The sequence below is a fragment of the Oncorhynchus kisutch genome, linkage group LG3, assembly GCF_002021735.2.
Source record: "Oncorhynchus kisutch isolate 150728-3 linkage group LG3, Okis_V2, whole genome shotgun sequence".
Taxonomy (NCBI): Eukaryota; Metazoa; Chordata; class Actinopteri; order Salmoniformes; family Salmonidae; genus Oncorhynchus; species Oncorhynchus kisutch.
Window position 1 is genome coordinate 28,223,983 of NC_034176.2, and position 25,448 is coordinate 28,249,430.

Below are 25,448 nucleotides of genomic sequence, written 5' to 3' on the forward strand. Positions count from 1 at the left end.
CGGTAAGCATCTAAAACAGTGGTCACCAACCGGTCGATCGTGATCTCCAAGCCATTCCTAGTCGATCACCAAACATTTCTGTAAAAAACCCAATGATAAATTCTTGCATTCCAATTGTTGTTTTTTTGTTTTGAGCACCAGGAAGGCAAAGTGTTCCCATTTTTAACAATTTCCTGTGTCTGAAGCTAGAACGCTTACCCGGCGGGCCCAGTCTACCGGTGGCCAATCAAATGGCACAGATCACCGTGTCTGCACAGTTTTCTTGTGTCATAGACTGTAAACAGAAACTTTGAACACACTGCAAAATTCTTAATGTAAGATTTCAAAACTTTTAAAGTCATGACTAGAGAGAGACTCAACAAATACAGCAAAGAGTTGCTGTTTTTATGAGTAAGTTCATGATTAAATTGTTATTCAGCACTGTCAACTCTTTGTTCAACAGTTTTATAAACCATAAAATGAACATTCGCTACTTCCACTCACGCTACAACCAGCACTGCAGCTGCAATGAATGTATAGAAAAGTGTTTTGATAAATTTATGTTGTAATTATTTGCAGCTTGTGTCTTTGTTAATATAAAGGAATGTTTCACTTTCTCTGGTTATAGGAGTAACAACATGAATTGGTGCATGAGTAAGAAATAATGCAGTGAACCTTAAGTTAAGTTTTGCCAATCAGCTGGAAGACATCGTCCCCTTTTCTTATCGGAGGGCGGGAGAGAGGAGGGACGGTGAGTCGGGTGAGAGGCAGCCTCACCACTGTTCCCTTCCTCTCCTCAGACTGATCATCAGATGCAGGCATCAATCCAGTAAAAAAAATCCTATTATTATGCTCACTCAGCTGTGCCTCACAAATAATACAACAAGTGATCTATTACCAGTGCCAAAATGTTGTATTTTGACATGTCTCTCTCTCGTCAACCCTGTGTCACCTCTAGGAAGATTTTAATCCATTTAACCCCCTTCATTTCTCCCAAGTTTGACCTTCATTGTAAAATTAATTGTAAAATGTATTTATTTTGTTGCTCTGACAAAGTCATTCCTGAAGATTATTGTTTATTTCAAGAGATTCGTGATTCATTTACTTCTGACCCTCATTTTAAGGTCAACCCTGTTACGTGAACTGAATTTTCATTTTAATATGGTGAAATTATTCCTTTTAAAATATTTATTTCTAAATTAACATTGAACATTAACAGTCAAATCACAGTATAAAAGCATATGAGCTGGTTGTACTGTTTTTGGCCATTTTCTGGTGTTTTGTGGTGGAAAACTGAGCAGGTCGAGCCTAATACCTTAACCCTGTTGCCCAGAGACAGGCTAAAAATGTTTAAACAATAAAAACAATTTTGTGAAGCTTGAATTTAATTGCCACTCCTTGTTGCACACAAAAAGCTTCCATTCCCCCTGTCACAAGAGGATTTATGGCTGATTTAAACTTAAATAGTCAACCCTATTACGGTCAATCCTGTTACTTTATTTGACACTTAATAAACACTTACTATATAAACATGTTTTTTATGAAGTTGAACATGTGCTCTTCATGACAGAATGTTGAAATTAGGTCAAATCAAAAAGCCATTCTTCTCAAAAGGCACCAAATTGGTGGAATGACCCTAATGGAACATTCACTTTAGAGAGAGCATTTATTCCCCATAAACAAATGAGTACAGATGCAGACAGCCATACACTGTACAACTCTAATTCACCTTTTTTTTCTTAAACTATGGTTAATAAAGGCAAATCAATAAACATACAGTACTGTTATACTGGAATGGTATAAAGGATGTAATATCCCAAAAGAAGAGATGCCAGTCAATCTGATCTCTGGTTTGACACAGCTTCTATTTAAATGATCCCTGCAGCCAGTAAAGGAGTTACTGCATCAGCAACGGATCGATCCTACAGCCATGTCCTTGACCAAGGTACCTAAACTAAGCTGCTGCGTCAGTGAAGATCGTGATCTATGAAAGTCATAGGTAAATAGTTCATGTTTCTTATCATTATTAATGACCATTTTAGCAGAGGAGTCCTTCATGTTCTGTTTTGTATTCCTCTGAACGTTTGACTAATTCAAACATAAATCAAAATGTTTATCCAAGATAAATAACAGTCAGAAGCTGGTTTTCATTTCCTAGAAATAAGTTCCTAATTAGCAATGGATTTATGTAAACATTATTATGTTTTGGAGTACAAAAAGGCAAGGCACAGTACTGTTCTCACCCCCAATTGAATTAGAGAAACAGAAATGACATTATCATTGTGACAGATACACACTGAGTTAGTAAAAGGCATTTTGAAACATCTGTTAGTGAACTGTCCATAGAAGGAACTACGATGACAACACCCCATAGCACCCCCACGGCTATCTGAGGTGGATGGCATGCCAGGCATTCGCTTGATTGTTCTTCCTCAATGTACTAGCTGGCGTGAGTCATGTCAAGATAACAATCTATTATTTTTAGTGCTGGTGTACTAAGTCAGAAGGAGGGCACTGGTTTCCTTTTCAGCTGGGGGTGTCCTGACTTGCGGTCTACACTTGTTCAAGAAACGTTACCACAAATTGTGTTAGTGTGTCAACAAATAAATGAAGCACATGCCCAGTCAAGAAACCTATCAATTTTCCTCATGGATTAGAATTGATGGTATGAATCTTCCAGCGAATGAGGAAGGACTGAAAGTGTGACAAACAATATGTGAACTTTTGTACGTTTTTTGGGCAATTCCAATACCATCTGTAACAATATATAGAACAACTCAAAAAGGTCTGTGCAGCATGCAAGTGACAGTGATTCATCGGTTACATAATTGAAAGGCCACAGAATAAAAGGGAGCTGTCTATCTTAATGGGGCCAGCAACGAACGAGCCTGTCAAGTCGTGGGCACTATCAGGTGATGTCAGCAAAGTCATGGGTTAACCTACAGTAAAATCACGTAACCTCCGGCAATGCTCTATCAAGACTAAAAAGGAACACCAGTAGCTGCAGCACTTGATCACACTGAAGGAAACCTTACCCCATACAAGAATTGGTCTACTAACTAATAGTTACCTGCTAGGCTTTGAAAGTGAGTATCTTAGAGTGTTTTCCAGGCATGAATCACCTGTGATTGGTTTAATTCAAATTCTACACACTTGGCACAGGCGTCAATTCAACATCTATTTCACATTGGTTCAACGTTATTTCATTGAAATGACGTGGAAACAATGTTGATTCAACCGGTGTGTGCCCAGTGGTGATTGAGTATGTGGTAGTGACTGTACAGTATGAGCAGATTGCTCCCTGACTAGCAGTGTCTCAGTACACACAGGCAGGCACGCTTCACAGCTCCTCCCTCAGCTAGGGTGTGATTAAAGCCAGTGCACACACAGAGAGAGAGAGAGAGAAGGGTGGAGAGATAGGGAGGGAGAAACACTCAAAGAGGGAGGGGCAGCTACTTGGTGGACTTTTGTGGTTCTTGCAGCAGCGTCACAGCTACTTGCTCTCGACAGTGTGGCATCACTCTCATATTACACACAGCGAAAAGCGCTCCAGCCAAATAGTACAGTATGTATGATTGGATTTATTTCACAGGTATAAGGGTTGGCCTTCTTTTTGAAAAGTTTTTCTTTACTTCTTGAATTGGTTGTTTGTTTCACTATCCTCTCCATGGATGTATAAAACTAAGGCAAAATAAGCAAAAAGGATTGTAAAGTATTTTTTATTTTAATTTGTACATTTTGGATGCATTGCACTGGCAAGACAACAATGTCAGCGACATTAGAGGAACTTCTCACCAACCTTTTTTGTCTTTGGAGACAGACATCCATAAACCACTGGTAGTGTTTGGAGGATCTGGACACTGGCCAGTGATACATGAAAGCTGTTTTACGTTTGCTTTGAATGAATAGAAGCGAGAGGATGTGACATAGAGAGACCAAGTTCTTGTGAGTTTGACTTTAAAAATGCTAGTACCAAATGTATTTTTTTACCTGTAATACATGAAAAATATATTTTCACTTTGTGTATCTCTCTGCTTATGAAGATGGATTTCAACTTGAGTAGCACAGTGCTCTATGCGGTCAACAGCACTGTGACCCCCTTCCTCAACAATACAGGACCCTACCATCCTGCAGCGGGACCCTGGAGTTTATTACTGCTGGTGATCATCATCATGACCATCGTGGTGGGCAACCTGCTGGTCATCATCGCTATAGCACGGACATCCCAGTTACAGACTATAACTAACATCTTCATCATGTCCCTGGCCTGTGCTGACCTTATCATGGGGGTTCTGGTGGTCCCTCTGGGGGCCACCATAGTGCTGACAGGGAACTGGCAGCTGAGTGACACCTCTTGTGAGCTCTGGACCTCCGTAGACATGCTCTGTGTCACGGCTAGCATTGAGACTCTTTGCGTGATTGCAGTGGACCGCTATATTGCTATTACAAGGCCCCTCAGGCACAAGGTTCTGCTTAATAAGTGGCGCGCCCGGTTAATAGTGTGTGTGGTTTGGATTGTGTCTGCTCTGATATCCTTTGTGCCCATCATGAACCAGTATTGGCGAGCAGAGGATGACCCGGAGGCCTTGCTGTGCTATCAGGACCCTGCCTGCTGTGACTTTTTGATCAACCGGACCTTTGCCATTATATCCTCTGTAGTGTCATTCTACATCCCTTTGCTCATAATGATATTTGTCTATGCCAAAGTCTTCCTTATAGCCACACGACAGGTACAGCTCATAGACAAGATCCGTCTGCGCTTCCAGAGTGAGTGCCCAGTCCCCCAGACGCAACAGCTGAGCCACCACAGTAACAACATCCTGCCCTTGGGCTATGGAGGCTCCTGCAGCAGAAGCAGCACCAGCTCAGCTCGCAAGAGGAGCTCCAGGCGAAGGCCTTCACGGCTAACGGTTATCAAGGAGCACAAGGCCCTCAAGACCTTGGGCATTATCATGGGCACCTTCACCCTCTGCTGGCTGCCTTTCTTTGTGGCTAACATAATCAACGTGTTTGACAGGAATGTGCCCCCTGGAGAGATCTTCCGCCTGCTCAACTGGCTGGGCTACATCAATTCTGGCCTCAACCCCATCATCTACTGCAGGAGCCCTGAGTTCCGCACTGCTTTCAAGAACATACTGGGCTGCCCCTGGTTTTCCACCCCACGATTTAACATCTTCTACAAGGAGCTGCGGACACGATGCCCCTGCTTCCTGGGTTCGGCTGAGGCAGGGGCGGCCTCTTTTCAGAAGCCCCCTGCTGCTGCCACGCCTGAGGGTGATGAGAGCATGGCCAGCAGTCAGAGCAGCTATAAGAGTTTGGAACCTTCCCCAGGACCCCCACACTCCAACGGCATCACACAGTTCAGTGACTTCTCAGAACCAGAAAATTAATTGTAAGTTTCTTCTTGTTATGATTTCAAATTTTGCTCACTACATTTTGTCATTCCATGCAGTAAAATACTATAAACAATGCATTTAAAAAAAAAGAATTGCACAGATAACTGTGTCTTTCCACCAATTCAGTGGCTTTTGAGATACAGAGCCTTCAGAAAGTATTCACACCCTTTGACTTGTTCCAAATGTTCTTGTGTTACAGCCTGAATTTAAAATAGATTAAATGTAGTTTTTTTTATCACTATTACTACACACAATACCCCATAATGTCAAAGAGGAATGACATTTAGAAATGTTTACAAATTAATACAAATGAAAAGCTTAAATGTCAATAAGTATTAAACCCCTTGTTACGGCAAGCCTAAATAAGTTCAGGAGTAAACATTTGCTTAACAAGTAGCACATAATAAGTTGCATGAACTCACTCTGTGTGCAATAATAGTGTTTAACATGATTTTTGAATGACTACCTCATCTCTTTACCACACACATACTGTAAGGTCCCTTAATCGAACAGTGAATTTCAAACACATATTCAACCACAAAGACCAGGCACGTGTTCCAATGCCTCGCGAAGAAGGGCACTTACAGTATTGGTAGATGGATAAAAACTAAGAAAATAGGACATTGAATATCCCTTTGAGCCTGGTGAAGTTATTCATTACACTCTGAAGGAAACTGCTCAGGAACTTCACCATGAGGCCAACGGTGACTTTAAAACAGTTACAGAGTTTAATGGCTGTGACAGGAGAAAACTGAGGATGGATCAACAACACTGTAGTTAATCCACAATATTAACTTAATTGACTGAGTGAAAAGCAGGGGCGTAAAGTACTTAAGTAGAAATACTTAGTACAATTTAAGTAGTTTTGGGGGGGTTTTGTATTTTACTTTACTATTTATATTTTTGACAACTTTTACTTTTACTTCCCTACATTTCTAAAAAAAGATGTACTTTTTACTCCCTACATTTTCCTTGACACCCAAAAGTACTCGTTACATTTTAAATGATTAGCAGGACAGGAAAATGGTCCAATTCACACACTTATCAAAAGAATAAGTGGTCATCCCTACTGCCTCTGATCTGACGCACTCACCAAACACAAATGCATCGTTTGTTAATTATGTCTGAGTGATGGAGTGTGCCCCTGGCTATCCGTATATTTTAAAAACAATTAAATGGTGCCGTCTGCTTTGCTTAATATAAGGAATTTGAAAAGATGTACACATTTTACTGTTAATACTAAAATATACTTAGAACCAAATACTTTTAGACTTTTACTCAAATATTATTTTACTCGGTAACATTCACTTTTACTTGAGCAACTTTCTATTAAGGTATCTATACTTTTACTCAAGTATGACAATTGAGTACTTTTTCCACTATTGGTGAAAAGAAGGAAGCCTGTATAGAATACAAATATTCCAAAACATGCAACCTGTTTGCAATAAGGCACTAAAGTAACACTGCAAAAAAATGTGGCAAAGCAATTACTGTTTTGTCCTGAATACAAAGTGTTATGTTTGGTGCAAATCCAATTCAACACATTACTGAGCGCCAGTCTTCAAACAGCCCTCACACTAAATTCCAACCTCAGTGTGGAAATATAACAAATCTAGTTTTTGACTCTACTGGGACTTTAAAGGGAACTTTAGTGAATATAAAATTCAATATTGGTGCACAATGTCTGCTTAAAAGATCAAAGGGATGCAAAAGTCCCTCATTTTGTGGAACGACCCAACTCACATTTTCACGTTTCAGCATTTGCACGATTAGATTTGATAATGATAATCTTGAGAAGACACTATGGTCCATGTCTACATGTGCTTACGTCATGTAAGGTGCTCAGTGTGGTCAAAATGAAATGCTTGTGCACATTTTAGCTCTGATGAAAGTTGCCCACAGGACAGCTCAGGCACAGTTAAGACAGGCAGTATGTTTGGGAATCTGTGAATGTGTAATGTCTGTGGTAGTAGAAGAAAAATATTGCATCAGTGGTCTGACATGTGAGCATTAAATTGTTTTCTTAAACTTTAGGGCTCCTCTTATCTTTAGCGGTCTACAGCTGTGAAGAATGATCTGAGAAGTCACAACAGATCTTTTGTTAAGTAGGACACTCTGAACTTCAAATATCCCTATTTCTCTCTTAATACCATCAAATACTGTCAGAGGAACCTTTTTAATGTTTAGAAATCACAAAACTGTGAAAGACAAGCTTTTTGTTGTCATGCAAGGCGACTAATTCTCAACCCTCCCATATCAAAATGAGAAAAAAAAGTTGAGTGACATAATATTATTTCAGTTAAGTATTAAAGAGAAAACCACTTTAAAAGTGATTTAAAGATGACAGTTTTATGACAAAAAAAATGCAAGCATACTGTAAACCAACACAAGCTCTGAACTGAAAAGTTTTGCTTGTAAAATAAAGACAGACCAAATAGTATGGGCAATGAAATGAAATCAACCAAAGTACAGGAATATAAATTATGTAGATGCTATACATTTTCAGTTTAGTCCTAATTGTCTTTTCAATGTAGGCCTATTGATATCTGATATTTTCCTGTAATATTGTTGCAATACACTACCATAAGTTAAATAAGCATTTTACAAGTGTTTACAAGTTTTGTGTTTGTGTTTGTGTGTGTGTGTGTGTGTGTGTGTGTGTGTGTGTGTGTGTGTGTGTGTGTGTGTGTGTGTGTGTGTGTGTGTGTACTGTCAATCATTCAATACATCTCTATTTAAGAATGAAAATAAAAATGGAAGAATACAATCACATCAGGGGGGGTGTTGAACTGCTGCAATCCAGAGGGCATGTTTAGGATCGTATCTGTAGTTTTAGCGGTATACCTTTGGGAAACGGGAAATGTTTTTGGTAATCAAACAATCTCTTGAATCTTTCCCTCACATGTTTCATAGAGCTCACTGGGCATGCATGTTGAATATCAGGGAGAATCCATATTTGGATATGTTCTGAATAGATCAAGGTGCTGTGTCCGACTAAAATAGATTTGGTAGAACCATGTACAATAAATAAATACACTCAATGCTTACATATTCAAAGATAAGCTGATGTGGGAATATAACATTGGAACATAATGTGAAATGTAATATGCGTATTTCCATTATCTTGATCCATAAATATCAAAGTAGTTTGTTTAAACACGGTAGATTAACTAGTTGCTGGTACCATATTATGTTACCTGTAATCCATCTTTGAATCCAGCTCATGTCAACCTTACACAAATTACTATCAGATGTCCACGGTTTTTCTCGAAGAAACAAATATCAAATCCACATCAGTAATTTTGTGCTTCTGTAGTTGTATATGTAGCTGTATATGTAGTTGTATATGTAGCTGTACATGTAGCTGTATATGTAGTTGTATATGTAGTTGTATATGTAGCTGTATATGTAGTCGTATATGTAGCTGTATATGTAGTTGTATATGTAGCTGTACATGTAGCTGTATATGTAGTTGTATATGTAGTTGTATATGTAGCTGTATATGTAGCTGTATATGTAGTTGTATATGTAGCTGTATATGTAGCTGTATATGTAGCTGTATATGTAGCTGTATATGTAGTTGTATATGTAGTTGTATATGTAGTTGTATATGTAGCTGTATATGTAGTTGTATATGTAGTTGTATATGTAGCTGTATATGTAGCTGTATATGTAGCTGTATATGTAGTTGTATATGTAGTTGTATATGTAGCTGTATATGTAGCTGTATATGTAGCTGTATATGTAGTTGTATATGTAGCTGTATATGTAGTTGTATATGTAGCTGTATATGTAGTTGTATATGTAGTTGTATATGTAGTTGTATATGTAGTTGTATATGTAGCTGTATATGTAGCTGTATATGTAGCTGTATATGTAGCTGTATATGTAGCTGTATATGTAGCTGTATATGTAGCTGTATATGTAGTTGTATATGTAGTTGTATATGTAGTTGTATATGTAGCTGTATATGTAGCTGTATATGTAGCTGTATATGTAGTTGTATATGTAGCTGTATATGTAGTTGTATATGTAGCTGTATATGTAGTTGTATATGTAGCTGTATATGTAGTTGTATATGTAGTTGTATATGTAGTTGTATATGTAGCTGTATATGTAGCTGTATATGTAGCTGTATATGTAGCTGTATATGTAGCTGTATATGTAGCTGTATATGTAGCTGTATATGTAGTTGTATATGTAGCTGTATATGTAGCTGTATGTGTAGCTGTATATGTAGTTGTATATGTAGCTGTATATGTAGCTGTATATGTAACTGTATACTGTATGTATCTGTATATGTAGCTGTATGTGTAACTGTATACTGTATGTAACTGTATATGTAGCTGTATGTGTAACTGTATACTGTATGTATCTGTATATGTAGCTGTACATGTAGTTGTATATGTAGCTGTACATGTAGTTGTATATGTAGTTGTATATGTAGCTGTATATGTAGTTGTATATGTAGCTGTATATGTAGCTGTATATGTAGCTGTATATGTAGCTGTATATGTAGCTGTATATGTAGCTGTATATGTAGTTGTATATGTAGTTGTATATGTAGCTGTATATGTAGTTGTATATGTAGCTGTATATGTAGCTGTATATGTAGCTGTATATGTAGCTGTATATGTAGCTGTATATGTAGCTGTATATGTAGCTGTATATGTAGCTGTATATGTAGTTGTATATGTAGCTGTATATGTAGCTGTATGTGTAGCTGTATATGTAGTTGTATATGTAGCTGTATATGTAGCTGTATATGTAACTGTATACTGTATGTATCTGTATATGTAGCTGTATGTGTAACTGTATACTGTATGTAACTGTATATGTAGCTGTATGTGTAACTGTATACTGTATGTATCTGTATATGTAGCTGTATATGTAACTGTATACTGTATGTAACTGTATATGTAGCTGTATATGTAACTGTATACTGTATGTAACTGTATATGTAGCTGTATATGTAACTGTATACTGTATGTATCTGTATATGTAGCTGTATATGTAACTGTATATGTAGCCGTGTTTATCCAATGGCATTGAAGAGTATACCACCTCAGACATCGGCTTCATCAATAATTGCACCGACGACGTAGTCCCCACAGTGACCGTACATATCCCAACCAGAAGCCATGTATTTCAGCCAACATCCGCATCGAGCTAAAGGCCAGAGCTGCCTCTTTCAAGGAGAGGGACACTAATCCGGACACTTATAAGAAATCCCACTATGCCCTCAGACGAACCATCAAACAAGCTAAATCAATACAGGATTAACATTGAATCCTACTACACCGGCTCTGATACTCGTCGGATGTGGCAGGGCTCGAAAACTATTATGGACTACAAACGGAAACCCAGACGTGAGCTGCCTAGTGACACGAGCCTACCAGACGAGCTAAATGCCTTTTATGCTTGTTTCGAGGCAAGCAACACTGAAGCATGCACAAGAGCATCAGCTGTTCTGGATGACTGTGTGATAACGCTCTCAGTAGCCGATGTGAGCAAGACCTTTAAACAGGTCAACATTCACAAAGCCGCGGGGCCAGATGGATTACCAGGACGTGTACTGAAAGCATGCGCGGACCAACTGGCAAGTGTCTTCACTATCATTTTCAACCTCTCCCTGACCAAGTCTGTAATACCTACATGTTTCAAGCAGACCACCATAGTCCCTGTGCCCAAGTAAGCGAAGGTAACCTGCCTAAATGATTACCGCCCCGTAGCATGTCAGTAGCCATGAAGTGGGGCGGCAGGGTAGCCTAGTGGTTAGAGCGTTGGACTAGTAACCGGAAGGTTGCAAGTTCAAACCCCCGAGCTGACAAGGTACAAATCTGTCGTTCTGCCCCTGAACAGGCAGTTAACCCACTGTTCCTAGGCCGTCATTGTAAATAAGAATTTGTTCTTAACTGACTTGCCTAGTAAAATAAAGGTACATTTTTTTTTTCAAATAAGTGCTTTGAAAGGCTGGTCATGGCTCACATCAACAGCATCCTCCCGGATACCCTAGACCCACTCCAATTCGCATACCATAATAGGCGGTGTCAGAGGAAAGCCCATAAAATTGTCAGAGACTCCAGTCACCCAAGTCACAGACTGTTTACTCGCCTACCACATGGCAAGTGTAGGACCAAAAGGTCCCTTAACAGCTTCTACCCCCAAGCCATAAGACTGCTGAACAATTCATCAAATGGCCACCGGACTATTTACATTGACACTGCTGCTACTCGCTAATTATTATCTATGTCACTTCACCACTACCTACATGTACAAATGACCTCAACTAACCTGTACCCCCGCACACTGACTGTGTACCGGTACCACCTGTATATAGCCTTGTTATTTTGTGTTACTTTTGATTATTCTTTACTTTATTTGGTAAATATTTTCATCTTGAACTGCACTGTTGGTTAAGAGCTTGTAAGTAAGCATTTCATGATAAGGTCTACACTTGTATTCGGCACATGTGACAAATAAAGTTTGATTTGATTTGTATATGTAGCTGTACGCTACCATGCTCTTTAACACCAGATCTTACTGTGTTGTGGGACCTTAACTACCAGTTGATTATCAGTTTAGAACCTGAAGGTTAATACAGCCAAGAAAACATGAATATAACATCTTTGATGAAAAAGGACTGCATTATAAAAATACACAACAGTAAAGTATGTCCAAACCTTACCAAATTAAAGTGTGAATGTCTCATGCAGAGCAACATGAGCTGATCAATGTTTAGCCTGTATAGAGAAGTTTCCCAATAGTTTAGTGGTTTTTATGCCTCTGCTGGGGCCCCTCTGCAGCCTGTCCAACACCACCCGCAGCTGATAAAGCTTTATCACTGGGCCACAAGACTTCCACTCACTGGGAGACGCTATTTACAAGACAAATAGGTGAAGGGAGCACACGGTTTGGTTACAGTTGGACTGCTAAACATGTCTTACCAAACCAATCCAATTTGCAGAGTCACTCCATGCTGGGATCAGGTTTCCTTTTTAATGACTACCAATTCCCTCTAACAACTTCAACCATATGTCACAACCTGGCTCTTAGATGGTGACAAGCAAGGGAGTCCACACATTGGCAATTGAATAACAACAAATATTTACTAAATAACAAAGTATAAAACTACAAAGGAAAACTAACCTGTGAAGTGTGAAAGTAGGCATGTGAGGGATGTAATGGAGATGCATGGATGAAGGTAAAATGTGTGTAATCTTGAAGGGTGCACCTAATCCAAAAACATAATCAACCAGATCACAAAACAAAATGGTGCTTGTGGAGAGAGAGAGCCAAGACTGGGCACCAGGAACTTTTATCTCCTAGTTGATCCCAAACCCAGGTGCAACTTGTCACCTTAACGACCCAATCAGCTCCACCTGTCCCCAATCTGAAAATAAAAGCACAAACACAGAGAGAGTGAGAGGCAGGGAGAGTGAGAGGCAGGTATAACACATAGCAAGTGCGGGCACTCACGGCTGTCTGCATCAGTTGAAGGGTAGTGGGCTATGTTATCTTTACTGATCTCCAGCGGGGGTTTGGGGGCAGTTAGGACTCGTTATGAATGCACTTTCTTCTCACACAAGCACTATTGGATCTAAAGATTACTTCAAAAGCTACAGAGCTGACGATTGTCTACTAATATGTATAGGCTGGTGACATGAAATTACAAATTTATTTATCCAAACAGTTCATTTGTATCGTCACATTTGTTTCTAGATACATGTTATTTAGCAGATGCTTTTTTTATGCTGCCATCTCTGAGGTCTTTTACAGATAGAGCCAATCAATTGGGCAGGAACATGGGAGACATTTTAAGAGCATATAAAGTATTCCTTAAAAGTAGCAGAGCCTGTCCAGTTCAGCCTGAGAAAGAAGGCTATAGCTCAGTGTAATACTACTCACACCGGCACTGCAATGCTTTGAGATAGATTTGATAATGTCAGGAAGATCAATGTGTCTCAGACAAACTGGGCTGTGGCTTTGACAGTATATTGAATGTGGATGATAAAGCGTGTGCACCATATTACCTCGACAGGCAGGGCGGCTAGGCTAAGACACGGCATGAATCAGGGATCTGTGGTTAGGCTAGGACAGTGATTCCCAACCGGGGTACTAGAACCCCTGAGGGTATCTGTCCTATCCACAGGGGCCACAGGGGGTACTTGAGAAGACTCATGAGACCATAGGCCTACTGATAAAATGCACATGAGGGGTACTTCACTGTCTCATAATGGTTGAGAAGTCTTTGAAACGTCAGTGGGACAATACTAACAATTAATAACTATTCTTATTAAAGTGCATGACAAACAGCCCTAAATAGGGAATAGTCTGAGCTTTGTACAAATGACTGCTTATACATTGTTCTTGACAAAGTCGATGCCACATGGGCAATTCATTGTAATTATTTGTTCTCTCAAATGTGATACTGATAGTGCTGAGCACGGGGTAGAGAAAGATAATCACCCAACACAGAGCAACAGATAGCAGTGCAGCGTTGTGTAGGTTAGCTGTCATCAACAGATGTTTTATTTACGTGACAGACCTCTAGGCACGCAATCGGCTGCCCATATAAGTAGGCACAGTGGCTTACTTTGAGTTTCTGTCACGTATGCAACCATGTTGTCTGGGTGGATGTTTTCTACATTTTCCGTTAGGCTTACCCCATTTCATGAATTCCATTTACTGTATGAATAGGAAATGTAGTATATTAATAGAACATGTATGGAATAGGACATGTAGAATAGGAATAGGACATGTAGTATAGGAATAGGACATGTAAGATATACGAATAAGACATGTACGGAATAGGACATGTAGTGTATGAATAGTACATGTAGTATAGGAATATGACATGTAGTATAGGAATAGTACATGTAGTATAGGAATATGACATGTAATATAGGAATATGACATGTACAGAATAGGACATATAGTATAGGAATTGGACACGTAGTATAGGAATAGGACATGTAGTATAGGAATAGGACATGTACGGAATAGGACATGTAGTATAGGAATAGGACATGTACGGAATAGGACATGTAGTGTATGAATAGTACATGTAGTATATGAATAGGACATGTACGGAATAGGACATGTAGGATAGGAATAGGACATGTACGGAATAGGACATGTAGTGTATGAATAGTACATGTAGTATATGAATAGGACATGTACGGAATAGGACATGTAGTATAGGAATAGGACATGTACGGAATAGGACATGTAGTGTATGAATAGTACATGTAGTATATGAATAGGACACGTAGTATAGGAATTGGACACATAGTATAGGAATAGGACATGTAGTATAGGAATAGGACATGTAGTATAGGAATAGGACATGTACGGAATAGGACATGTAGTGTATGAATAGTACATGTAGTATATGAATAGGACATGTAGTATAGGAATAGGACACGTAGTATAGGAATAGGACATTTACGGAATAGGACATGCTCGGTATGGGTCAGGGGGAAGGTGATAAGACTGTAATGAGAAAGGAAAACACTTAGTGATAGAACACACATTCCTATGTGTCAATCTTATCTTTAAGCACGGCAGTGGGGTATTTGTTTTCAGATGATAATGATTCATCTTCTCCCAACATATTTTATTTATATTTGAGAAAAGGCTTAGGCCTGAAAAAAATAAAGATACGGCCTCTCGGGTGGTGCAGTGGTTAAGGGCCACCAGAGACTCTGGATTCACGCCAAGGCTCTGTCGTAACCGGCCGGAATGGGGAGGTCCGTGGGGCGACGCACGATTGGCACAGCATCGGAGGGATTGGCCGGTCTCATCGAGCACCAGCGACTCATGTGGCGGGCTGGGCGCAGTGCGCGCTAACCAAGGTTGCCAGGTGCACGGTGTTTCTGGCGGCTGGCTTCCGGGTTCGAAGCTCGCTGTGTTAAGAAGAAGTGCGGCTTGGTTGGGTTGTGTATCGGAGGATGCATGACTTTCAACCTTCGTCTCTCCCGAGCCCGTACGGGAGTTGTAGCGATGAGACAAGATAGTAGCTACTAAACAATTGGATACCACGACATTGGGGAGAAAAAGGGGGGTAAAATTTAAAAAATAAATAAATAATGTATTGTTGTATTGTTTGATTATACAAGGCCAACACAATCAATATTGCAAGTTTGATTTCTGGAGCACCATTTCATTGTTAACTTCAATTCAACCATTCAGCAAAGAGTGCATAGCTGTTTTGTTAACACTGGAGCCAAACTGAGATAGAATAGTTCAGTTCAGCCATGGGACAAAAGGAGCAAGACTGTATAATAGAAAGACGCCGTTATCACAAAAAATGTCATGTTTGATTATCATACTAATTAAGCATAAAAAATTCAGAGCCTCAATGTTAGAAGAGAGGTTGGTTTTATAATGGCTTTGCAATCATTAGCTAAGTGGCACTGACTTTTGTGTTTGCCCAGGCACTAAAAGGTTATGGCTTAAATTGCCATCTGACAGAGTCATACCAGGGCTTTAAAAAGGGAACCTATTGCAGCTTTCTGTGGAAATTCTTTGTGGGCTGTGTCTGGAACAGTAATGTCCATCTGATGGCTGATGGAGTAAACTCTCTTTCTATATGCTACCAAGCAACTGAGACTGAGGCATGATCCAAACACCACGTCCCTCAAAAAAACATGTAGTGTGTCAGGCATGGTTATCAAATCTCCCTCCCAAAATACAGCAGATGAAAGATTCCTAGAACTCACATCGCATGGATATCACATGAAATCCACAGAAATCCTAGGTTAAGAGGTTTCTGTGCAGCACCTATATTCAGTTCAGTAATTGCTTTTGTGAAATAGCACTCACGAGGCATCCCAACCAGCAATGAAGGCCAACATGTTGTGGCAGTGTGAACTCAACTCTCAAATGCTTATGTTCAAAGCAAATTGAATTGCTCAGACACATTACACTTTTCCCCCTCTGAACTTTCAGCTTCCATTTGTTTGGCATGGCAACTATATCAGGCAAGAAATAGCTTTTGGATAGAATCCACCAAGCGTAGAGGCGGTGGAAATATGTCCATCTGCAGGCCTGCCTAATATACTGAGTGACTCAGAGCACCTGCCAAAATTGGCTTATTGCTCCAAATGACTGAGTAAAACATTTATACACACTTTAGGTGCCACCAGAACTATTTTTAACAGACATTGGTGATGCCTGAGTCCTTTAATAGAACTGCATGCTGAGTGTGTAATGCCACACAGCTAAGTGTGAAATCTACATCCCTGCTCCTGTAGACTGGAATGCAGCGCTGTATTGATATGAATAAACAAATACATTGTACTCTGTTTTAGATCATTTGTCAGTTAAACAGCATTATCAACTGTAAAATGCCATTGTAAGTACAGTCAATGTTTAGAAAGGCTAGTCATAACAGTTCATATATTAATTGATTTGTCTCATGACAGGATCAATGCTGCATGAAATACACTACACATACATTCCAGTTATACTACAGGCATGCAGGATAGTCACAAAAAATAACCAGTGAAACAGGAAATTGATCTGCTGACAGATGAATGTGCTAAGGCTAAGCTTTTCCATTCTGTCTCAAATAAATCACATTGTACAATCTTTAACACAATGGTCACTTTTTTAGATTACAGCGAGTGACACGTATTGTATATCAAAAGTATGGTCAGGATTCCATACAAAGAACAATTGCCAAATGTTAATGTCGTTCTCAGAGAGGCCATTGCAAAAGAGCTCTTTATATGTGCAGACGACCATGACAGACCAAGCATGACCCTTTTTATATGTGAGCACTGACAATAACTGAGACCTGCACAATATCGATTAGGAGTCTTTTGTTGGATTAGGATGGGATCAAACCTCGGAGAACATAAAACGAGGAACAGGATAAGAGGAGCATGGTAATGTGAGTATCTGATCAAATCCTACATCTAAAGCATCAAGAAGAAAATGGTGGGAGTTGAGTAAGCAGTTCACTATGGGACAAATCCAAATGGTAAGCCAAAGTTTTACTTCACTGTCTACAGCTGAGTAATGTTTAAAGAAATTGGCAAGTAACTTAAATCAACTTTATCTCATCGATTGTTTCTTTCATACTTACTGTACCATTGATAGTAATGACCGGAGAGAAAGATCTACGCGTTCGAAGGTTCTTAATTTTAAGGAACCATATGTGCTCCAGGTGGTTCTTAAGAAACTGCAAACAACTTGATTGAAATATTTTAATGCCATCAATCATTGGAATCAACATATTTTTACAAAATAATCCCTTTGGCCCTAAACCTCCCAAGGGCCATACCTCACTTTCTGACCACAAAGTACACTTTACCCTGTTGACAGGTACTGTGAAAGAAAATACACTTTACTCAAATGATGGATGTCTCTGCATGAGACTTTGGGATGGAGCGAAAGCTCCAAACTGCACAGGCAATTCTTTCCCTCAGAAGTCCACGTGAAAGTACAATACTTGCTGTATAAGGGATGAGGGTACTTCTCTAGATTTCTCCAACAAAGCAATGGTGGGCATTGTTTATATTTTCCTGTGTAGACATGTACTGTACAGTTGATAGGATCCGAATCTCTGGCATTTTGAAAACATTATTAGTTGAGCAGGGAGTATGTTTGTGGGAAAGAGAAACCTTAGAGTACACACTACCATGAAGTGATTGATGGGAATAGGAAGGACATTAATCAATCAGGATAGACACATTCAAAAGCTCAAAATCAAATAAGCAGTAAAACAAACTGTTATTGTTCCCCAGTCTGAAGTGAACCCAAATCACATAATGTTGTAATGTGTGTTACACATTTCAACCTCCTTCCACCATGTTAGAGTCATCTCTCCCAATGTGCATTTGCCAAGTCAAACAAACACATCATCTCCTGATGAGACAGTTAGTTGGCCTTCTTGTCTAGATGCTTTAATAGTAAAGAACATGTGCTTGGGATTTCATGGGAAGATGGGATAAACAACAAGTCTGATATTGCAAAGCCAATTTAAATCACAAGTGACACAATCACATAAGACAATTGGATCGATTTCAGGGTTGGATCTCAATGTTATGATTTCCAATTCCATTATTTAAAATATATATATACATTTCCCAAAAAGTTATGTCATATCAATGTAAAAATGTTTTCATCTTCCCCAAGGCAGGAAAAACAAAACCAATTGTATTATTTTAGGGGGTCAGTGTAAATCAAATAAAACTTTGAAATGTAATTTATTTGTCATGTATTTTTGGAGGTATAGTCAATATTTCACCATTGCTTACAAGAACCAATTTCTGATGGTTCTGAATTGCTCTTTTTTATAACGATTACAGTAAATTGTGCTTAGTACAGTGAGGGAAAAAAGTATTTGATTCCATGCTGATTTTGTACGTTTGCCCACTGACAAAGAAATTATCAGTCTATAATGTTAATGGTAGGTTTATTTGAACAGTGAGAGACAGAATAACAACAACAAAATTCAGAAAAATGCATGTCAAAAATGTTATAAATTGATTTACATTTTAATGAGGGAAATACGTATTTGACCCCCTCTCAATCAGAAAGATTTCTGGCTCCCAGGTGTCTTTTATACAGGTAACGAGCTGAGATTAGGAGCACACTCTTAAAGGGAGTGTTACCTGTATAAAAGACACCTGTCCACAGAAGCAATCAATCAATCAGATTCCAAACTCTCCACCATGGCCAAGACCAAAGAGCTCTCCAAGGATGTCAGGGACAAGATTGTAGCCCTACACAAGGCTGGAATGGGCTACAAGACCATCGCCAAGCAGCTTGGTGAGAAGGTGACAACAGTTGGTGCGATTATTCGCAAATGGAAGAAACACAAAATAACTGTCAATCTCCCTCGGCCTGGGGCTCCATGCAAGATCTCACCTCGTGGAGTTGCAATGATCATGGGAACGGTGAGGAATCAGCCCAGAACTACACGGGAGGATCTTGTCAATGATATCAAGGCAGCAGGGACCATGGTCACCAAGAAAACAATTGGTAACACACTATACCGTGAAGGACTGAAATCCTGGAGCGCCCACAAGGTCCCGCTGCTCAAGAAAGCACATATACATGCCCGTCTGAAGTTTGCCAATGAACATCTGAATGATTCAGAGGACAACTGGGTGAAAGTGTTGTGGTCAGATGAGACCAAAATGGAACTCTTTGGCATCAACTCAACTCGCCGTGTTTGGAGGAGGAGGAATGCTGCCTATGACCCCAAGAACACCATCCCCACCATCAAACATGGAGGTGGAAACATTATGCTTTGGGGGCGTTTTTCTGCTAAGGGGACAGGACATCTTCACCGCATCACAGGGACGATGGACGGGCCATGTACTGTTAAATCTTGGGTGAGAACCTCCTTCTCTCAACCAGGGCATTGAAAATGGGTCGTGGATGGGTATTCCAGCATGACAATGACCCAAAACACACGGCCAAGGCAACAAATGAGTGGCTCAAGAAGAAGCACATTAAGTTCCTGGAGTGGCCTAGCCAGTCTCCAGACCTTAATCCCGTAGAAAATCTGTGGAGGGAGCTGAAGGTTTGAGTTGCCAAACGTCAGCCTCGAAACCTTAATGACTTGGAGAAGATCTGCAAAGTGGGACAAAATCCCTCCTGAGATGTATGCAAACCTGTTGGCCAACTACAAGAAACGTCTGACCTCTGTGATTGCCAACAAGGGTTTTGCCACCAAGTACTAAGTCATGTTTTGCAGAGGGGTCAAATACTTATTTCCCTCATTAAAATGCAAATCAATTTATAACATTTTTGACATGTGTTTTTCTGGATTTTTGTTGTTGTTATTCTGTCTCTCACTGTTCAAATAAACCTACCATTCAAATTATAGACTGATCATTTCTTTGTCAGCTGGCAAATGTACAAAATCAGCAGGGGATCAAATACTTTTTTCCCTCACTGTATATTTTGGCTAATAGGGCATCAACATTCCTCTAAATAAATTCTCATTAACCAAAATGACATTCTTAGTTCACAGTGAATTATAGGCTTTAACAAAGTCTGGAATATGACAGTGTCTCAGAATATGAAAATGACAGGAATATGAGCCCAAAAATTCTAATTTATCCTTATTCACTCAGTTTCACATTACAGGATGGGTGAAAGATTTGGAAACAAATCTCAAGAAATTAAATACATCAAAAGGCCAACCCCAGCAGTGACTTTCACAACTGACTGAGCAGAGATTGGAATGGCTAAGATGAGACTGCACAAAGAACAACCTAACAATGCAGATGCACTGGCCCTGGTGAATATGGGCAAGGAAGATTTACAAAACCCTGAGGAGGAGAACTGGACTGGGCAGTTTGGGTTGGCTGGCCTGGATGTTTGGGAGCGGCACCAGTTTAAAGGTCCAGATCACAAGACTTGAAGACTAACTGTGTCAACACAGCACCCTGAGGAAGACGGTTCACTGCAACCCAGCATTAAACCATCATCATGGACTGAGTTATCCTGGCCTTGTCTGCCACCAACACGCTCACAGCATACTGTGTACAATAGGATGGACTCTTTCTTTACAACCAGGAATGATTGCAGATGTGTAATAGTAATACACCGTAGATATTCATGCACAATGTGTGTGACCTCTGGTGTAAAGTGGGCAGTCAGAATAAATGGTGTACATTATCTAATGCAAAGTTATTTATTTATTATATCCTCACTATCTGCACATGCAAAACTTGTCAACTTAACACAGGAATATCATGTTAAATGTCTTTACTCTCCAGTAATGTCCATAGTGTAGCAACACATTTTCTATTCAGTGTTCATGTCATTAACCTCTTCACTGCCAAATCAACTTAATTAACTGCACTTGAAATATAAGTGTTCTTATCAAGTGATTTGCCTAAATAACACTGGTAATAACCAGACCATTAACATACAGTACCAGTCAAGATTTTGGACACACCTACTCATTTAAAAGTTTTTCTTTAATTTTACTATTGTCTATGTTCTAGAATAATAGTGAAGATATCATAACTATGAAATAACACATATGGAATCATGTAGTAACCATAAAAGTGTTAAACAAATCTAAATAAATTCATAGTAGCCACCCTTTGCATTGATGACAGCTTTACACACTCTTGGCATTCTCTCTACCAGCTTCACCTGGAATGCTTTTTTTCCAACAGTCTTGACGGAGTTCCCACATATGCTGAGCGCTTGTTGGCTGCTTTTCATTCACTCTGCGGTCCAACTCATCCCAAACCATCTCAATTGGCTTGAGGTCAGGTGATTGTGGAGGCCAGGTCATTTGATGCAGCCCTCCATCACTCTCCTTCTTGGCCAAATAGCTCTTACATAGCCTGGAGATGTGTTGGGTCATTGTTCTGTTGAAAAATAAATGATAGTCCCTCTAACTGCAAGCCAGATGGGATGGTGTATCGCTGCAGAATGCTGTGGTAGCCATGCTGGTTAAGTGTGCCATGAATTCTAAATAAATCCCTGACAGCGTCACCAGCAAAGCACCCCCACACCATCACGCCTCCTCCTCCATGCTTCACGGTGGGAACCACACATGCGGAGATCATCCGTTCACCTACTCTGCATCTCAGAAAGACACGGCGGTTGGAACCAAATTTGGACCCAGACCAAATGATAGATTTCAACCGGTCTAATGTCCATTGCTCGTGTTTCTTGGCCCAAGCAAGTCTCGTCTTTTTATTGGTGTCCTTTAGTAGTGGTTTCTTTGCAGCAATTCAACCATGAAGGCCTGATTCACACAGTCTCCTCTGAACAGTTGATGTTGAGATGTGTCTGTTACTTGAACTCTGTGAAGTATTTATTTGGGCTGTAATTTCCGAGGCTGCAGCAGAGGTAACTCTGGGTCTTCATTTCCTGTGGCGGTCCTCATGAGAGCCAGTTTCATCATAGCACTTGATGGTTTTTGCGACTGCACTTGAAGAAACGTTCAAAGTCCTTGAAATGTTCCGCATTGACTGACCTTCATGTCTTAAAGTAATGATGGAATGTAATTTCCATTTGCTTATTTGAGCTGTTCTTGCCATATTATGGACTTGGTCTTTTACCAAATAGGGCTATCTTCTGAATACCACCCCTATCTCATCACAACACAACTGATTGGCTCAAACGCATTGAGGAAAGAAATTCCACAAATGTACTTTTAACAGGGCACACCTGTTATTTGAAATGCATTCCAGGTGACTACCTCATGAAGCTGGTTGAGAGAATGCCAACAGTGTGCAAAAGCTGTCATCAAGGGTGGCTGAAGAATCTCAAATATATTTTGATTTGTTTAACCTTTTTTTGATTACTACATGATTCCATATGTGTTATTTTATAGTTTTGACATTATTCTACAATGTAGAAAATAGTACAAATAAAGAAAATCCATTGAATGAGTAGGCGTGTCCAAACTTTTGACTGGTACTGTCCCTATTTTATAAAAAGTGATATGTAACTCAAGATATTGTTTGCAATAAACAGTCATGAATATAAGTCCAGGAGTACCAATGTCAACCTATGAAAAGCTAAGACCATTTGGAGCATCAGCTACACAAAATGTACCATCATCAGGTGTACTGACATACAGACAAATACATCCTCAAGTGTACATCGTACACACAGCATGAAAAATCTGCATCTCTGCCCTAAGTCACTGACGACAGACATTGCTTTGACCCATAAGATCCCTTGCATCTCATGCAGCTCATAACTTATTTATTGTGTGATGACGAAGCAGTGAATGAGATTGATGTGATTCCAAAAAAGAACCTTGAATATTGTCATGAACTAAGTCATTATGAATTCTGACAATGTGTACCTCTACAAACATTTCAAACATATGACTGTACAACTGAAATAAATGACAAGGTTTCCATGATCCTTCTCACTTTTGTCATTGTGTGAGAGAGGGACAGACTGAGAGACAGAGAAAAAGAGTGAGTGAGACAGACAGTGACAGAGATTTAGAGACATAACAGAGCGAGAGAGAGAATCAAATTGAGAGAGACAGAGAGAGAGACAGACAGACGGACGGACGGAGGGAGGGAGGGCAGACAGAGAAGATGGGCTGAGAGAGGGTCAAAGAAATAGTGAGTGAGAGACTGAGAGACAGAATCTTGACTATGAAGAGAGATACATTTAGATGTAGAGTCTCTCTCTCGCTCTAGGAGAATAAACCCTGGACCCTCTCTCACTATAGGAGAATAAACCCTGGACTCTCTCTCACTATAGGGAAATAAACCCTGGACTCTCTCTCACTATAGGGGAATAAACCCTGGACCGCATAATGCTCACAGTAACTGCGTGGGGTTGGAAACAGTCATGTTACAAAAACATCCTTATCTCCTCAACCTCAACTCCTTGGGATGGAAACAATTATCCGGCTGGAGTTCAACTCGATTCCTATCAGGTAATTCCTGTTACAATTGGGTTTTTTAAAAGTGGCAGGCCGGTAAAGTATTCATTAATCACAACACAACCTACTGTGGTTTATAACACTACTACTATACAGGCCATAGTATATCAAACAAAGGTGGCCAAAGCCAAGCAAGGCGCTGTGGTGTAGACGACAGATTAACCCAATGATATAGCCAGGATTGAGCCATTTGTTGTTTTTCAAAGTTAGGGTGTCTAGTCAATATGATTAGAAACACCAATGAACAAGTGCAAACAAAATACAGTTTGGTATGTTCTGCAAGGACAATTATGATGCTATGGTCACATAACCATTGGTGAAATCAATTATCACTTACCAGATAGTCATTCTGTACAGAAAGGGATACCTATCTGATAAACCTAAAGGACAGGCAGCTTCTCTGCAACTATTAGCTTGCATAACACACAAACAATAATGTATTCACACAGTGGAATGCAGTCAAACAGTAGGTCAGGGGGAGTATTCAAGAGGCCATCTCATAATTACAACAGTGATGCGTACTAGATGACCAACAAATTATGTTCTCTAATCAAAAATGGGTACAAATATGCAATGGGATCTTCTGACTCTTGGCATCAGAAGATCGTTAAGAGATTGTTAATTGTTAAGAGAGAACAAACATGAGTTTCATCATTCACATTGCCCATCAATATCAAAAGTGTGCACATTTGTTATATTCAGTGAATAAGGGCTCTAACAAGAATCAGGGGCTCAAGTAAGTATACCTTCTGCAAATGGAGAGCAACTATTAACCTAAACATGCAGTGCCACCTAGTGTAACAGCTGAGTCTGAACAATCTGCCTTAAATGTTGTAAGTGACCACCGATAGAAGCTTTTTACTTGCTTTGTGGTGATGGGCACAATGTTCACACTTGTGCAGTGAGAAATGTGTGTGAAAAAAAAGGAATGGAATATTTTTAATAGATTTTCGCTATAGTCCTTGCAAATACTTTTTAGTAATTATAACACAGAAATGGATTGGCCCTCTTTGCTTATCTAGTCATTTTAAGGTTGGGTAGCCTATGCTGAATGCAACACTCTCTGGCCAAGGGCATGGTTAATGGAGGGGTTACAATGTATAAATTAAACGTTTGCCTGAACATTCTCATAAAAGGTCTGCGGTGAAGCCACGGGAGCAAACGAGTTTGGTACAGGGACATATAACATTTTCAAATTTGATTGGATTCAGCATTTTAATTTTGAAATATTATACTAAATTTAACTACAGAGATGCTTTTTTCTTTCTGAGTGCTAATCGGGGACATTTCCGGGCACAGCTCTAACTGGGGACAGGCAACCAAAATCAGGGACTGTCCCTGTAAATCAAGGGGAAAATTGGAACAAATGGTCACGGTTCCGGTCTGCTTATGGGGTGGCTCTCCCATAGGCACCAATGCATTAGCAGAGTCTGGACGGCTTAGTTCAATGGCTGTATATGAACCAAACAATGGAGTGAGTGAGATGTTTCGCTTCCTCTTCCGTCTCAGGTTAAAAAAAACATTTTTTAAGCCGTGAGACAATTGAGATACGGATTGTGTCTGTGTTCCATTCAGAGGGTGAATGGGCAAGACAACATATTTAAGTGCCTTTGAATGCGGTGTGGTAGTAGGTGCCAGGAGCACCGGTTTGAGTGTGTCAAGAACTGCAA

The 25,448-nt window shown here is 39.8% G+C and overlaps 1 protein-coding gene across 4 annotated transcripts in view; it reads left to right on the forward strand.

Moving 5' to 3' along the window:
* Positions 1-3,464: 3,464 nt before the first annotated feature.
* The window catches only part of LOC109879537 (beta-1 adrenergic receptor-like), a 29,283-nt gene continuing 7,299 nt past the window's right edge, over positions 3,465-25,448 (forward strand). Inside the window, exons 1-3 of one of the 4 annotated variants that reach the window (XM_020471752.2) lie at positions 3,465-3,924; positions 4,023-5,371; positions 17,216-18,591. In XM_020471752.2, coding sequence (XP_020327341.1) covers positions 4,023-5,369 — 1,347 coding nt within the window. In that variant the 5' untranslated portion in view covers positions 3,465-3,924 and the 3' untranslated portion in view covers positions 5,370-5,371; positions 17,216-18,591. Of the gene's footprint in view, positions 5,372-17,215; positions 18,592-20,473; positions 21,026-25,448 lie in introns of those variants that run through there. The other 3 variants (XM_020471737.2, XM_020471710.2, XM_020471727.2) reach the window with 3 other exon arrangements.